We start from the raw sequence: 16,544 nt of genomic DNA, 5'->3' as shown, positions 1-16,544 counted from the left end.
AACACAATAGTGCTGCGGGAGGGAAATCGAGCGACTTTCGTTCTCCTCCATGGTTGCAGGGAAAATTTATCCGATCATCTATGGCTTGCTTTAGTCCAGTGCTATGAGAATGGACCATGCAGAAGAGGTTCCTGCCCCAGTTGTGCCCCTCCTCCAGCATCGCCCCCTAGGTGCTGTGACCCAGCCATGGGAACTGGATTTCAGGTAACTATTCAGAATCTGCTACATCACGCAGAAATGGAGTTTATTTTCCCTGAGGGAAGTTTATTTTGGCAGGGATGACGTCTGAACAGAACACTTCCTTTTCCCTGTCAATAGTCTACTCTAGAGCTGCTCAGAACATCACGTTTCCTCTACTCCATGGCATTTATCCCCATTTGTAGCACGTTGGGTTCAATGTGCTGGAGACAAAGTGACCCCCCCCCCCCGACCAGGAGGTGACTCTAACCAGGAGGTGAGCCCCCCCCGAACAGGAGGTGACTCTAACCAGGAGGTGACCCCCCCCAAACCAGGAGGTGACTCTAACCAGGAGGTGACCCCCCCCAAACCAGGAGGTGACTCTAACCAGGAGGTGACCCCCCGACCAGAAGGTGAGCCCCCCCCCCCCCCCCGAACAGGAGGTGACTCTAACCAGGAGGTGACCCCCCCCAAACCAGGAGGTGACTCTAACCAGGAGGTGACTTGTGCATAGTAGTAGGAGCTGATATTGTCTAAGCGGTATAAAGAGGAGCTGAGGTTCCACTATAACAAACTGTGAGCAGGCAGGCTTTTATGTCTTTTTGTGCCTCCTCCGCAATAAAATGCCCCTATCTGCCTTCTCCGGCGCTGTAAACTGAGCTACCCATGTGTGCCGGAATGAAGGCCGCCTTAGCATGCACAGGAGAGGCCTCATCGCACCCCGGCCAATGAAGACCGCCAAAGACTGGCACACAGAAGACGGTGCTGGCAAGGGATCCCTGGAAAGGTAAGCATTAACCCCTTTTTAGTTCCACTTAAAAGCTGATTGCGGCACAAATGATGCAGCTCTGTAATTATTAGTACATCATAAAATATATTTAACCACTTAAAGGGGTTGTAAACCCTCGTGGTTTTTCACCTTTAATGCATTTTATGCATTAAGGTGAAAAACCTTCTGTAGTGCTGCAACCCCCCCAGTGCCCCCGTTTTTTACTTGCCTGAACCCGATTTTTCTTCTCCCCGGGGAAGAGCACACCAGCTCCAGCCATTGGCTGGGGGGGGGGGGCACGGGGCTGAGTCCTGCTTTCTGTGTCAATGGACGCAGAAGCAGGACTCGGGAGCGCGCCTGCACGGGTGTCCACCGAAGGAGAGCGCTTCTTCGATGTGGGCACTCGATGCAGAGTGGAGCTATTAGCACCGCTGAGGGAGCCCAGAATAGGAAGATCTGGGCACATGTTTTGTTGTTTAAAAAAAAAAAAAAGCTAGGGTGTAGTAACCCTTTATGGACCGGAAGGATTTGCCCCCTTAATGACTAGGCCATTTTTTGCGATGCGGCACTGCGTCGCTTTAATTGACAATTGCGCGTTCGTGCGACGCTGTACCCAAACAAAATTGACGTTCGCTTTTTTTTTTTTTTTTTTTTTTTCCACAAATAGAGCTTTCTTTTGGTGGCATTTGATCACCTCTGCGTTTTTTTTTTTTTTTGTTTTTGTTTTTTTGCACTATAAACAAAAAAAAACACAATTTTGAAAAAAATAAATATATTACTTTTTGCTATAATAAATGCCCTCCAAAAAAAAGTAAAAAAAATTTCTTCATTAGTTTAGGCCAATATGTAGTCTACTACATATTGTTGATGATAAAAAAAAAAAATCGCAATAAGCGTATATAAGTTATAGCGTCTACAAAATAGGGAATACATTTATGGCATTTTTATTATTAAAAAAAAATGTATGTATGTGTATGTGTTTATAGATGGTTTTTTTGGGGACCAGTGACATTTATACAGCAATCAAAGCTAAAAAATAGCCACTGATTACTGTATAAATGTCACTGGCAGGGAAGGGGTTAAGTGTTCCCCAGGGAGGTGTCTCTAACTGTGGAGTACAGAGAGATCGCTGTTCCTGATCACTAGGAATAGCAACCGCCTATCATAGCAGAGCGGGGGGCGGGAGAAGACGTCGGGGAAGAAATGGAGGACACCGCTCGCCGCCGTCACCCGTTGCCCACCCGAGACAAGGTAAGTGCCGGGTGGGGGGCACAGTGGCTGCATTTGATGGGCACAGTGGCTGCATTTGGTACAGTGGCTGTGTTTGATGGGCACAGTGAGGCTGCAATTGATGGGTTTTTTTTTTTCCAGAATTTTTCAGTTTGTTTGCCTCCCACAAAAATTATGAGCACCAGTCGCCACTGCTCTCTACTCCCCTGTCAGAATGGGGATCTGTCTGTTTACATTGACAGATTACCGTTCTGGCCCTCTGTGGAGCGATCGCGGGTGGCCGACGGCCACGCGCCTCGGCTCCGGCGTCGCCCTGCGGGCGCCTCCAATGACTCTCGAAGCAGCGACATACAATGACTGCTTTTCGTGCAGACGTGTCAACCTGTACAGCAGAGCTGGAGTGTGACAGGAATAAGCAGCACAAAGAGCCAATCAATTCATGTGCTGACAAACATACTGATTGAAGGAAAGAGCAGAGTGACTAAGACAAGATCCCATCGATGTACTGCTTTTCCTTTTTCATTGTTCAGTCACGGCCTGGGAGCAAGTCCTGGGCTCAACTGAAGTGGGGGGGGGGAGAGTAATGATGGCCATCAGACTGAAAACACACTGCGGAGGGCACCATCTAAGTGCAGCATTAAAACATTTATTGTATGATAAAAACAAAATGGTAACTTGCATGTCCTGAAATTTGTGAAGGCATGTAGAGCATAAGAAATCGGGACATCCAGGGAACCCTGAAGTAGAGGCATCAAGTCCAGGGATTGTGCAGCACTACCGCCAGTCTGGTAGGCATAGGAAGCTCGGAGCACGTCTAGATTGGGAGTAGATGACAGAAGAACCCAATGGATGATGTCAAATTCCAGGGGACATTCTGGGGTGTGGCTACGCATTTCAAGGACTTCCTGCCTCTTTGTCAAGCCTGACAAAGATTTCTTCTGTCTCTCTGGAGGAGATGCATCTTGTGAAAGGAAGCTTACTGAAGTGTACCCCTGGTAACCATGAGTCCAATAAACCACTTTTTATCCTTCCCAGTGTTTTTTTTTTTTTTTTCTCTGCTAAACATACACTACTTGCGCCATAAAGACCTTTCCTTTTATGGCCATCAGACTAAGGTCACCAAGTGGCAAAAAAGTAATGCAGGGGAAATCTCTGGGTTGAAGGTGAATATTGCAGCAAAAGCTAGCTTTGTTTTTATCTTCTAATGGGCTCTTCATTTTATCTTAATTTTTGGCTCAAGGTCTCTTTTGACTCTTTTATAAAGAGCTTTATTGTTTGCTGGGAGATGAGCGCCAAGCACAACCTGTTTTCTAATTAGTTGTTTGTTGAAATTTGCTCTCATTATATAACTGGAGAGCTAACCCTTGCGCTGCTCTAAAGGTTTTATCAGAGAAACTTGAAAGTCCATCCACTATTCCTAAAGGAGATGGAATGACCTTTAGTTTGCTCTGTGCACATTGGTTCAAAAACCATTGCCACTTTTCATGCTTCATTGGGTATTTAGTGCTGATGATCTCCTACATCCTCTCTGAAGCCACTTTGACAAGTTAAAAGCAATAACTACTAGTTTGATAGGAGAAGACGCATTGCTAAAGAAAAGAAAAAATCAGTTTAGTAAAACGCAATACAGAGAAATGTAAATTGCGCGTGTAGCAGGAGTGGCTGCAATTTTAGGAGGCTCTTCTGCCTTCCTGATGGTACCCACCCTGCAGCTGCATCCAACGACACACCGACCCAACAGACAGCGAAAGTTCTTTCTTCCTTCCTTCTTCCTTCTTCCTTCTTCCTCCTTCCTTCTTCCTTCTTCCTTCTTCCTTCTTCCTTCTTTCTTCTTCCTCCTTCCTTCCTTCCTTCCTTCCTTCCTTCCTTCCTTCCTTCCTTCCTTCTTCCTTCCTTCTTCCTTCTTCCTTCTTCCTTCTTCCTTCTTCCTTCTTCCTTCTTCCTTCTTCCTTCTTCCTTCTTCCTTCTTCCTTCTTCCTTCTTCCTCCTTCCTCCTTCCTCCTTCCTCCTTCCTCCTTCTTCCTTCTTCCTTCCTCCTTCTTCCTTCTTCCTTCTTCCTTCCTCCTTCTTCCTTCTTCCTTCCTCCTTCTTCCTTCCTCCTTCTTTCTTCTTCCCCCCCATAAATTCTTTAGGTGGGTGATTATCTCCCTCCTAAGGCCTCTGCCACAAACCAGCTTAGATTCCTTAGGTTCTTTTGACTACTGGTCAGCTGTACCAGCTATGAGTAAGCACTCAGTTTCGAGTGTGAAACGCGTCAGCTGATCCTGTACATCCTGCATGATTGTCTTGTACTTTTGATGGTCCTATCTCTACAATAAAGACAAGTTTTCTACTTTATCCAGTGTGCGGCATCCAGATCTTTCTATCCAACACCTTGCTGTACTCAGCATTTAGCCAGCACCTGGGACTCTTCAACTCTGAAGGCTTCACATTAACTTTACACCTGGGTCTGGATCCACCTGAGCGGTGAAACACTCTCCCTACTGGTCAGCTGTAGGTCCTTTCTGGGGATCCGATTCGGCATGTGTGTATTTGCAGCGTGGTGGGGCAGCAGAACACTCAGCGTCCAAGTGTAGAAAACAGAACTATATTGAAATTGAAGTTCAGTGTAGCCAAGTCCTGGGCCTCTCCAGGCCTAAGGGTGACCTCCCAGAGTTGGGGACAGCTGACATCCTTCTATGCAGAGTGGGTTACGAGGCATGGTGGGTGCCATGCTAGGTAGATTAATGGGCGCCAGACGCTTCTTGAATGCAAAGAGATTTTATTATCTCTTAAACAGAACTGTGGGAGAGAGGGTTAGGGCCAGGACACCCTTTAGTAGTTGTAATGTTAATTGGCAGACTCCGACTTCTACAGGTAGACGGCCATGTAGGGAAAGGCATCCAGCAAGACACCACATCTGCACAAGTAGGATCGCTGTCTCCAATGGCAACAGTTTTGTAACCGTTTCTAACACAAGTTGTAACAAACTCCTTTTACTTTAGGCTACAATCTCCTCTTGTAGATCCTCCGTCCATGACAGGTTCTCCGGCTGGCAGAACCATCACTGCTGGTTGGACTGCAAGCCGCAGTCCCAACCCTACGCTGCTCTTGCTTCTGGATAGGCCCCTCAGACAGCCTAGCAGCCAGATTTCCCGGGGATAGGCCTCAGACTCTGGCCTAGCAGCCTGGGGCAGTACAACACACGTCTACCCAGACAGCCGTCCAGGTGGCACAGAACCCTGATTACCTGACTCCACCCAAATAAATAGGTTCTCCCAGCAGGCCAAGGGATCGAAGAAAATCCCTGCCTATTGGCTGAGACACGCCATTCATTCCTCATCTGTCCTTGCAATGCCCTTGTCTTATCAAATGTCACCAGGTACCCGGCCACCTAGCGACAGAAGAGAGAAGTGCTGCTATTTCAGAATTGGGGTAAAATCATTTGACCTCCTAACAATTGGCCAAGGCAACTACCGCCTGGCCACTATATTGAAAAGCATCCCTGCCTAAACATCAGGGTGCTACATCAGCAATGCACAACAGCCCGGCAGGAAGGCAATCTGGCCAGGAGCACTCACAGGAGTAACTGCAATGAGTAGTAGCAGTAGGTTTCAGGTGTGCCAACGGCATCTGTCTCAAGGGGTGAAAAGTGGCCTGGTCGGTCCATACCCAAGAGGGTAGGTGTCCAGGAAGGAAGGCCCTGCATTTTCCTTACTCGTATGGAACCTTTCTCTGATGCTAAACACTGTCGCTGACAGGTGACCTGTTCCTTCTCTAGCCATATGTGAAATGTGCACCAAACTCTGGAGCCAGGGTCTTAAATGGACTCTGCCTGACCTAAAATGGTTGCCAAAGTCACATGGGGGTGCCAATATCCAATCTACCACTGTCTCCCTTTGACCAAGGAAACCATAAAGGAACTAAGTTCCTCTCGGCTTCCTCCTCCACCTACATTGCTGCTGGGGATGAGCACCACCTGCAGTGGAGAAAATATCACCTGAACCTCTTTGAAGTTCGCCAAACCCTGCTCAAACCAAACCAAGGGCAGTTAAGCTCATCACTAAATGAGAATCATGGATTCATTCTGATTTGAAAGGTAGGCTTAAAATTTCAGCATAACCTAATTTAGTAAGAGTATCTTTAAACCTCTTAATCACCCAGTCTGTATGTGATCCTACCTTTTTAGAAGGCAATTAGACACATCAGGAACTTTTTCCCCTTTGTTCTTCGAGGGGAAAAAAAAAAAAAAAAGATTTGTGCAATTTGTGAAGTATCATACATTTTTAAAGGGGTATCATTTCCCACATTTCCGGATAACGTGACTCTTGACCTATATTCAGTAAAATCAAAATTAAGCAAATCTGCAATCTTTTCATTTTCGTAACTTTCTTGGTAAAACCACGCTTTAGGGCCATATTATTATTATTTTTTTTTTTTTTTTTTTTTTCTTATGACTGAAAAGCGCATGCCGGTAGTTTTAAACCAAAAATTTTGCTCAACAGGTGGTCTGCATGAGAGCTGATGGTGGGTCATGGATTTTCAGATCATCAGAGAATATTTCCAGTTTGTGATAAGCTCAGTTAGATCTGTAAACCCACCAGGTCATTGGGCTGCTGTTATTGGCTCCCTTGCGCTAAGATTACACATTATCACTTAAACCAAAAAGTTGGCTTTAAATTTATTTGGCTTTCATTTTAATATTATGTGTTCTCACCTCCTTGCAGAATGTGGAAGGCCTCAGGTGGCGAACCGAATTATGGGCGGGCAGAATACCCAGGATGGACAGTGGCCATGGCAAGTGAGTCTACGCCTCAACGGACAACACTTCTGTGGTGGATCCCTTATCAGTGACTCCTGGGTTGTCTCCGCTGCCCACTGCATTAAGAGGTTGGTGACCATAATAAAATCCTTTTAACTTGGGTAATATGTAAAGGTGTTCTGCTGAGCTGCATTTTGGCCCCAGCTGTCACTGACATTTGTGGCCCCGGCTGTCACACTGATATTTTTCTGGGGCGCTAACCTGTCTGTCTGCTCTTATGTTTGATGCTGTATACGGTCTTGTGGTAAGGACAGTGTGGTTGGAAGAGATCTTCAACTGCGATTCATGAGTTGTGTTCTTCTCTGCTAATGGGAATCTGTATCCATCTATTTAGGTGGATACAGAAAAGAGCATTCACTTGGATGCGTTTTTAGGGTTTCCCGCATCAATATTCCCTTTTTAACAGTGAAAAAAAAAAGTTTGCCGGTTCACCTCATCTGTTGGACATGAGCCGAGCATCATATATAGAAGTATTTTTTACTGCTTCTATATATGACAGCTTCCTGCTTTTCAATGGTTCCTAAGGAAGCGGCACTCCCTGCATCCCTAGCAACCACTGATGTCACCGAAACATTGGTATGCATGGCCAAGAATCCCCGGCTACATAAGCAAAGTAGAGAGGATAGCAGTGACCTCACTGTCCATATTTAGGCAAGGATGTTGACCAAATCTGGTCATGACCAGATTTGGGCTTTGATGTCACTACCATTCCTGTACATAGCTGATGATGGCTTAAAGAGCTGACATTTTTCAGGAGTACTGTTCGGTTCGGTCGTGTGTGCTGGGTCAGTCAGGTTTTTTTTTTTTTTTTTTCCGGCAAGTACAAACAAATGGCCACTGTCCTCACTTATAACTGGCCTTTGCAGCAAGGAGCACATGGAAGGGCAACCCATGCAAAACAAAACCAAAGAAATTCCCAGCTCAACTTACCGACCAGCCTGCAACCAATCAAATTATCCTGTCTAACAGTATGTGTTAAAAACAGGGGTTTAGACTCCCATGTTTGCAAATACATGCGTAAGCTGCAAAGCCACTTCACGGCACCCCAACATTATCCACAGTCCTAACTGTAAATTTTGAGAGCCTCCATAGTAGAGGCACATGCATTACAAAGGCACAGGGGCGCACTGGAAACCCAGCCTATAACACAATGGCAGCAAACTTGTCCAGTGCGTCCCCTCACCAGTATTCTAACAGTACAAACATATGGCCCCTGCCCCCCACCTATAACTGGCCTTTGCAGCAAGGCGCACATGGAAAGGCAACACATGCAGAACAAAACTAAAGAAATTACAAGCTCAACTTACCGACCAGCCTACAACCAACCAAATTATCCTGTCTAACAGTATGCGTTAAAAACAGGGGCTTAGTTTGCACACATTTGCAAGTACATGCATAAGCTGCAGAGCCCCTTCACGGCACCCCAATATTATCTGGAGTCCTAACTTTTTACGCATGTATTTGCAAATGTGTGCAAACTAAACCCCTGTTTTTAACGCATACTGTTATGCCGCGTACACACAAGTGGGCTTTCCGGCAGAAAAGATCCAATGGAACAATTCCGTCGGACATTCCGATCGTGTGTGGGCTTCATCGGACCTTTTCCATTCGAAAAATCTGATGGACCTAGAAATAGAACATGTTTCAAATCTTTCCGACGGACTCCGTTCCTATCGGGAAAACCGTTCATCTGTATGCTAGTCCGATGGACCAAGAACGACGCAAGGGCAGCTATTGGACTCTTTCTAGTCCCATCGTACGTCATCCCATTCTAAACGAACGGACTTTGGTGTGATCGTGTGTAGGCAAGTCAGTTTCAGCGGAACTCCGTCGGAAAGACCGCCAGACTTCGGTCCGACGGAAAGACCGGTCGTGTGTACGTGGGATAAGACAGGACAGTTCGGTTGGTTGCAGGCTGGTCAGTAAGTTGAGCTGGGAAGTTCTTTGTTTTTTTTTTTTTTTTTTGTTTTTTTTTGGCAAGTTGGCGGCATTGTGATTTACAAGGGACATTTATGAGGATTGTTGTTTTTTAAACAAAGGAATCTTTATTTCTAGGGTATACTTTTCTGTAAATAAGTCAGAGTGCTGTTATCCCCCTTACACTGAGTATCTGGGTTCCCCCCCCTAATTTAAAGGAGGCTTATGATTCCTATGAGCCCCCACAGACTCTGACAACCACTGAGCCTGGATTGTGGGGAAGAGGCCCTTGTCAACATGAGGACAAGATGCTTTGCCAGGGGACGCTTTTAGCAAGGCACCTGCCTTCTCATGTGGCCTCGTATGGTTCAGGAGGGCCACCCAGGCTGCATGCTTGAAATGGGTCTGGTATGGATTTTTAGGGAAAACTCACTTTGTGTGAGGGTCCCCCTGAAAATTCATACTAGCCTCAAAGGGTCTGGTATGCATTTTGAGGGGGGGGCACTCTATGCCACTTGTTTCTCATTCTTGCTGTAGGATGTGCTAAAACAAAAGTGACGTAAAAAAAAGAAAAAAATGTTGCTGCTGAAATTGTCCACAAATGCCATGTCATGGCTTCTTTAAGAATAAAATCGAAGGCGGATCTCTCCAGGGGTCCCCTAAAATATATACTAGACTACGTATTCTGGAGGACCTTTTTTGGAGGGGTCTGTGCGTTTTTATTTAATAGAAGCCAGAAGGAAAATGTTATTTCCAGCCAAATTTAAAACCGCTTTCCCAAACTTGCTACACCCCGCCAAATGAATTTAAAAAATATATATTCTCCAGAGCAGTGCCCCCTCCCCCATGCAATTTTATGACAACTCTATGTCTATAAGCCCAGAAAATTGGCACTTTGATTTGGCAGATTAGGATTCCATTGATTTTTACCAGAGTTTAGGGTCTGCATCCAAACTTCTTTGAAGATTACCAAACCCAGGGCAATTCAGCTCACCCTAATCATTACCGATACATTCTATTACCCTTGATATTGGCGTGCATGTAAATGGGCTAAACACAAACCAAGGCAAGGTGTTTGACGAACAGACACAATGCTATTTTGTGACAACTCTTTGGCTATCTGCCCAGAAAATGGGCACTTTTGGTTTGAAAGATTCAGCTTCCATTGACTTCAACAGAGTTTGGATTTTACATCTGAATTTCTTTGAAGATCAACAAACCCTGCTTGAACCGAACCCAGGGCAGTTCATCTCATCCCTAATCACTACCCATAAGTCCTAATACCTTTAAACTTGGCAAGCATGTAATTGGGCTAAGCGCAAACCAAGGCGAAGAGTTTGTGGAAGGGGGGGGTTAAGGTGTTTGTAGGCTAGATTTCTCCATTTGCCAATGGAGAATAGTTGATTTCTTGTGTAGTTCTACCCCTAAAGTAAGTCATACCTGGATGGGGTGTAGGGTGATATGGGATACTGCAAACTTGCTGTAACGTATGTGATGGTGGAGGCTGACATGTAGAGGTAGGCTTCTCTTGCACCTCTGCCTCCAGTGCCACAATTGAGACCTTAATAAACATGCAGTAAACAGCAAATGGGGGGCATGTAGAGCCCCTCAGGCTGGGAACTACTCCAGTAGGACAAGAACCTTGGCTGCTCCAAGCCTCAAACTATTTGTACTCTTCAGCCACCTGCTGGGCCTGCCTCCCCAAGGATTGGCTGAGGCACAAGAAATATTCAGGCTGTCCATTTGTCTCGCCCAACCTCCTATGTTCCAGAAGCCTCCAGAAAGCAGGGGAGAGCAATCAAATCTGCAGCCTGTGATATCCAGAACAGCCGAAGGCAATCAACACTGATTTGCTCCACTGATTACAAAGAAGCCAAAAGATCTAAATTTACATAACACCCTAGAAACCTAACCTAGGAGGGTGCTACACTTGACTAACCCTGAGAACTTCTAGGTAAAGGAGAAAGACAGAAGCAAACTTAAACATTGCAGTAGTTTGCACAGGTGTCTCTTATTTTTGGATGGGGTGATCTTAAAGTCATGAAGATGATTCAAGACTCCTCTTTTGGTTGAATTGGCATGGCTTTTCTGAGCACTCAGCTGTGTCTAGGAGAGCCCAATAGACTTTAAACTCCATTGGGTGCTCATGTGTACACCAAACCTTTTCCGTTATCTTCTTTGCTTTAGTCCTGCGAGTTCATTATTACTTTTCCGATTTACATTAATTGGTTACAATATTGCTGCATTTGCTGTTATATTTTTTTTTTTTCTTTTAATTGCAGTACTGTGACAACCTCCACACTCACCATCCACCTGGGCTGTTATCAGCTTTCTAAACCAAATTCCCATGAGATTTCTGTTAAGCCGAAAAGATTCATAAGAAATCCTATTTATACAAACGTGGGCTCTGTGGGGGACATCAGCCTCATAGAGCTGGAGACTCCGGTCAACTTTACCACATTCATCCTCCCAGTCTGCCTCCCTAACGCCAATGTGGACTTCCCCATGGGGATGTACTGCTGGGTCACCGGCTGGGGCAGCATCAGGTCTGGAGGTAGGTTATGTTACGAAATGATTGTAATATACTCAGCTATTTATTATCAATGTACTTCCAGATCCTAATATCCATTCTGCTAGCTGGTTAATTTGCCAACTTTTTGGCATAGACTTCTTCAACCGCATTAGTTGCTTTTAAAAGAAATTTCTTGTCAGAAATAATTTTCTTTTAAAGTATACATATAGCAAAAACCTTTTTTATTAGGCTTTTGATGGAAAAGTGAAGTGTCAGTTTAGTCATGGCTGTCTGTGTACCATTGAAGGTCATTTCTGTTCACTTCCTGCCCTGGAGATGCAACAGGACATGAGACCATCTCCTAAGCAGAGAGGAATTTCCTTCGGTTGTCCCCATTGGAAGATTTCCCTCACCTTTTGTACTCGGGACAACGTTATAAAGATTTGAATCTGCCCTTGCTCCCTTTCCAGATGACAAGGGTCACCAGGACAAATGGAGGGGTAAATCTTCCCAGTGGGGACCCTATAGCTACAAATATGTCACATGTACAAAGGGGTTGATTTTATAGACATGTGCTATTCGTGTTGTTCCGAATTAGTTTTTAACGAATTTCGACAAATTCGTAAATAACCCGTTTAACGAATTCTCCGAATATTCGTAAATTTGAATAGTTGAAAATTTGAAATTCCGAAAACCTGAAAATTCGAAAATCTGAAATAATAACTTCACTATTACTAACTATTAAATTATAAGTATTGGAATTTCCTTTAAAATTTTGGCTATTAGTGAACGTAACAAATACAAATTTATTCAAAATAATGAATGCCGTTCTCATAACAAATTAATAATTGATGATAATATAAATTTATTATTATTATTATTATTATTATTATTATTCCGTTCCATTTGTTTAGATGCAGCATTTGTTATTTCGGATAATTCGTAACTTTGATAAATTTGTATTCGTTACGTTCACTAACAGCAAAATTTTGAAATAAAAATTCAATACCTAGAATTTAATAGTTATTGTTATTCTTTCGGATTTTCTTTTTATGAACTGCGACTATAACAAATGACCCGAAAAACAAGAAATGTTGCGTGATTTTTTACTGCGATTTATCGGGCGACAATCACTGTGGTTCTGCCCACGATTCAGAACGGCAAGATGTAAACGGAGCCAAAGTATTTCTTTTTTTTTCTTTTTTTTTTTTTTTTTTGATTAAATAAATGTTGAACATAAAATCAATTTATTTACAGTGAGTCTCCAGAGCCCCCAGACCCTGCAGAAGGCCCAGATCCCCCTGATTGACACACAGACCTGCGACTCGCTCTACCATATCAATTCCGATGTGAGCAGTTCTGTTCCCATAATCCTGAGTGATATGATCTGTGCCGGGTATAAAGCAGGTGGCACAGACTCTTGTCAGGTGAGTCTTCTGGATTGGTATCAAAAGAGCCCTGAATTTTCCACTTCTTTAATAAGTGATTAAACAGTACTGACTGGCATATACAAGGCTTTGGGTATCTTTTTTTTTTTTTTTTTTTTTTTTTTTTTTAATATCCTTTTCCATCTTTATAAAGCTCCCTTACCTTGTTATGCAGGTCTTTTCTTTTCTACCTCCTGATGGCTCAGTGTCTAGCCTGCTTAGTGCATCCATGTGAGCACTAACAAACTCATTGACTATTTTATACACACACTAATTGTGATTTAAAAAGCCACAAATGTGTGAGATTAACCTTTTAATTGCCATTTTAACCTGTAAGTGCGACCTTCTGTGTCTGTACCAAGACCAAACATTCAAGGGTATGCAAACTTTTTATCAGGGCCATTTGGGTGATTTCTGTTTATCATTCTGATTTAAAAGGGATCCTAAAAACGATGTGAAAATAAATGGCTTCATGTAATTGCTATCCTTAAATTGGCATGATCGGTCATATTTTCAATATTAATGCCAAAATTTCACAATTTCTGCCAGGGTGTGCAAACTTTTGAGCACAACTGTCGTTTTATAGTTTGTAAAATCGTATAAAGACCTCAGTCCATCCAGTTCAACTTGTGTGGGTGTATATGAGTGTGTATGTATTTATCTGTTTACCAGGACCAGTAATGAGATGTTTCATACCCTGTTTCCCCGAAAATAAGACCTAGCGTGATTGTCGGTGATGGCTGCAATATAAGCCCTACCCCTCAAATAAGCCCTAGTTAAAGTCCTTGTAGGTCTTATTTTCAGGGTAGGGCTTATTTTCGGGGAAACAGGGTAGGGCTTATTTGGGGGGGGTAAGGCTTATATTGCAGCCATCACTGACAATCACGCTAGGTCTTATTTTTGGGGAAACAGGGTAGTCTTCTTCCTTTCCCCTTCTTCTCTGGCACTGGGTAGTCCTCAGAAATGCAGAGAAAGCCACTGACCTAATGATGTTCATGCCATTCTCTGCGTTATTGCACTGTGAAGACAGGGCTCCATTGTGGGGTAGGTCCATGACTAAATTTAGAGAAAATAAGGCTTCATTCAGCCTGGCTGATGGACTGACCTGAATGGCAGAGCGAATGAGTCTACGAAGGACAGCATCCATGAGGAGAGGAGTATTGCAGCCAGAGCTGCTTATGAATTTACAAAATGGCTTTGGGATTATTTAAAAAAATGTAGATAGAGTTAAACTTTAAGGCCAGTTTAATTTTGTAGTGGAGATGTGTCCATTAAATTTTTACACTTTTACAAATGGAAGATGGTGGTTCACTAACTCAATTTTTGCCTTAAACACAGTGTGTTTTTTTTTTTTTTTTTTTTATCCTTCCAGGGTGATTCCGGGGGCCCTTTGGTCTGCTCCGAGGGTGGACAGTGGTTCCTAGCCGGGCTGGTGAGTTGGGGAGATGGTTGTGGAGAGGTAGACCGCCCTGGGGTATACACCCGACTAACAACCTATCAGACCTGGATTAAGCAGAATGCTCCTGAGACAGAGAAGAACATGGTGGACGTCAACTTCACCGGCACAGTGAACAAAGATGCTTACCTTAACAAAGGTCAAAGTGGGACTAACCGAGCTACATTTCCCAGAATGTCAATATTGGCTTTAGTAATAGCTGTTTTAAATATTTGTGTATTGTTATGATGGTATGACTGATTAGCCACATTTAACCTCCAGTTTTGGGCCTTTGGAGGAATTTTATGGAAACCTTTCCTGAGAGATGCGTTCTGCAATGCAAAGTTTTTTTTCTGATGACTTCCTAGTTTCAACACCTTAATCCAGATTAAGTAGGCAGATATGAGCTTCTGGCCTTCTGAAGACTTTAAGCTCCATACCTGTTCTATATCAGAAGCTCAAAACATCAAAGCCAGGGAACAGTATAACTGCCAGGCTTGCAGAATGTTCATAAGGGATCAGCAGTGGCAACTGTTACATTTCTATTATCTTCTGTATCTGCAGTTATTTAATATTTGTCTTGTTGTGTTTTTTTTTTTTTTTTTCTTTCCTTGTGTAAAAGAAAAAGGTTAATAAAATATTTTTTTATTTGTGCTTTGACGTCTTTATTACATTATTGGCGTGCTGATTTCTATGTGCTTTCAGTATTAGGAGGCACACGAGTGGGTATTAGCAAATGAACACTCGTTTTACAGTGTGTAAAATCATTCCACCAGAAAGGTTTTCAATACCATCTCAGGCTCATTCTCTCAACCAACCTTTTTAGAGGTTATTGTTCCCACCACAGTCATCTAAACACATACTGTAGACTGAGGCTATTTTGGGTGGAGGCAAGTTTACTAGGACAAAACCCACTCAGTTTGAAAATAAACTTGCAAACTCCATGCAGTTACACACCTTGTGGGCAAATTTTAGATCCAAACCCTTATCCAGTGTGCTGCCGAAAACTTTCTAAGGTCTGGGGTGTGGTGGTAGATCGTGGACCAAAGGATCCTGAGACGCTGGCTGGGGGTTTCTGGTAAATCTCAAGTTTTTCCACCAAGAAGAGAGGGAGGTGGGGAGCACTTAAGTAGATAAATTCAAAAACAAGAACGCAGTGCTTCCACAATAAAAGGAAAGTGGGTCAAAATGAACTTACAACTGTGGAGGCCCAACTATAGGTGAACACGCGGCCTTCCTAGTGCACTGATGGAGAAGACCTGTCTCCATCAGTCAGTGTGATCGCTCTCTATGCCCCGGGCGTTCCCATCCTGGGTGCTTTTTTAGGGGGTTCTCAGGTGGGTGAAATGAAGTAGTAGAAGTAGTCAGCGTAAAAAGGGCTTGTATGGCAAAGGTGATAAAATTAGGTGTTGATTATCAGCTTGGGGAACATTCTTTATTGGCCATTAGGCTGAATCTAGAGCTTGTGGCAGTGATGTCATCTAGGTGGATCACCTTAAACTGAGGAAGTGGCAATTTAAAGCCACAAAATGGGTTTTATTTGGTGAAATAATTGGATGTTTTACCAAAGCAGAGGATTCGTCCTATCTTTTGAACAACCACATCGGCCGCCTCTGCCAATCGAACTAACTATGGGACCTTTTTTTTTTTTGCACTGACTATTTCTACTACCAAATGCTTTTCCCTTCAATTTAGCTTCTACAGGACCAAATTTTTGAGACTTTTTAGCATTATTTTTTTCCAGAATGTTTTAGATTTGGTTAGAAATTAACGTGAAAGTCTAATTTTCTCAAGAAGTTTGCATAGGTTTTTTTTTTTTTTTTTTTTTTTTTATTCATCCTGTCCCATCAATGAAAACATGTTCAGTTCCACCCATTGGGCTCTTGTGGACACAGGCCATGGACTGATAGTAGAGCACCAGAGTGATATGGGGCAGTATGTAGCAGCAGCTGGAGTACAATTGTGTAATAAAAAAAAAAACTGACAGTCACTCACACTCTCTAGTAGGGGGCTGTTTTAGAACAGGGATGACCTAAGGTCTAATCATATGACTACTTACAGCCCATGCAAAACTCCATTTCTGCCTCAGGTGTGCACATATTGTGGGTCCTAAACCCGTCGATCACCTTGCATTAGGCCCACTGTCTTCCGTGTGGTGATAGGTCTTTAATAGTTTGCTGAAGCCCATCTGATAGGGGGGTTGCCAAGTCACCTGTTGTGTGCTACACGGAGAGGATCAGCTCCTCACCAACAAGAGGAAGACCTCATCCCCCTAT

At 43.6% G+C, this 16,544-nt stretch overlaps 1 protein-coding gene across 1 annotated transcript in view; it reads left to right on the top strand.

The window, feature by feature from the left end:
* The window catches only part of LOC141148262 (serine protease 27-like), a 42,826-nt gene extending 27,909 nt beyond the window's left edge, over nucleotides 1-14,917 (top strand). Inside the window, exons 3-6 of the mRNA XM_073635530.1 lie at nucleotides 6,883-7,045; nucleotides 11,177-11,448; nucleotides 12,664-12,833; nucleotides 14,206-14,917. Of these exons, the coding sequence (XP_073491631.1) occupies nucleotides 6,883-7,045; nucleotides 11,177-11,448; nucleotides 12,664-12,833; nucleotides 14,206-14,517 (917 nt within the window). The 3' untranslated portion in view covers nucleotides 14,518-14,917. The remainder of the gene's footprint in view (nucleotides 1-6,882; nucleotides 7,046-11,176; nucleotides 11,449-12,663; nucleotides 12,834-14,205) is intronic.
* Nucleotides 14,918-16,544: the final 1,627 nt, after the last annotated feature.

Source organism: Aquarana catesbeiana, linkage group LG06, assembly GCF_042186555.1.
Source record: "Aquarana catesbeiana isolate 2022-GZ linkage group LG06, ASM4218655v1, whole genome shotgun sequence".
Lineage (NCBI taxonomy): Eukaryota > Metazoa > Chordata > Amphibia > Anura > Ranidae > Aquarana > Aquarana catesbeiana.
Note: the sequence above shows the minus strand (reverse complement) of the source record. Positions and strands in the feature narration are given on the sequence as shown.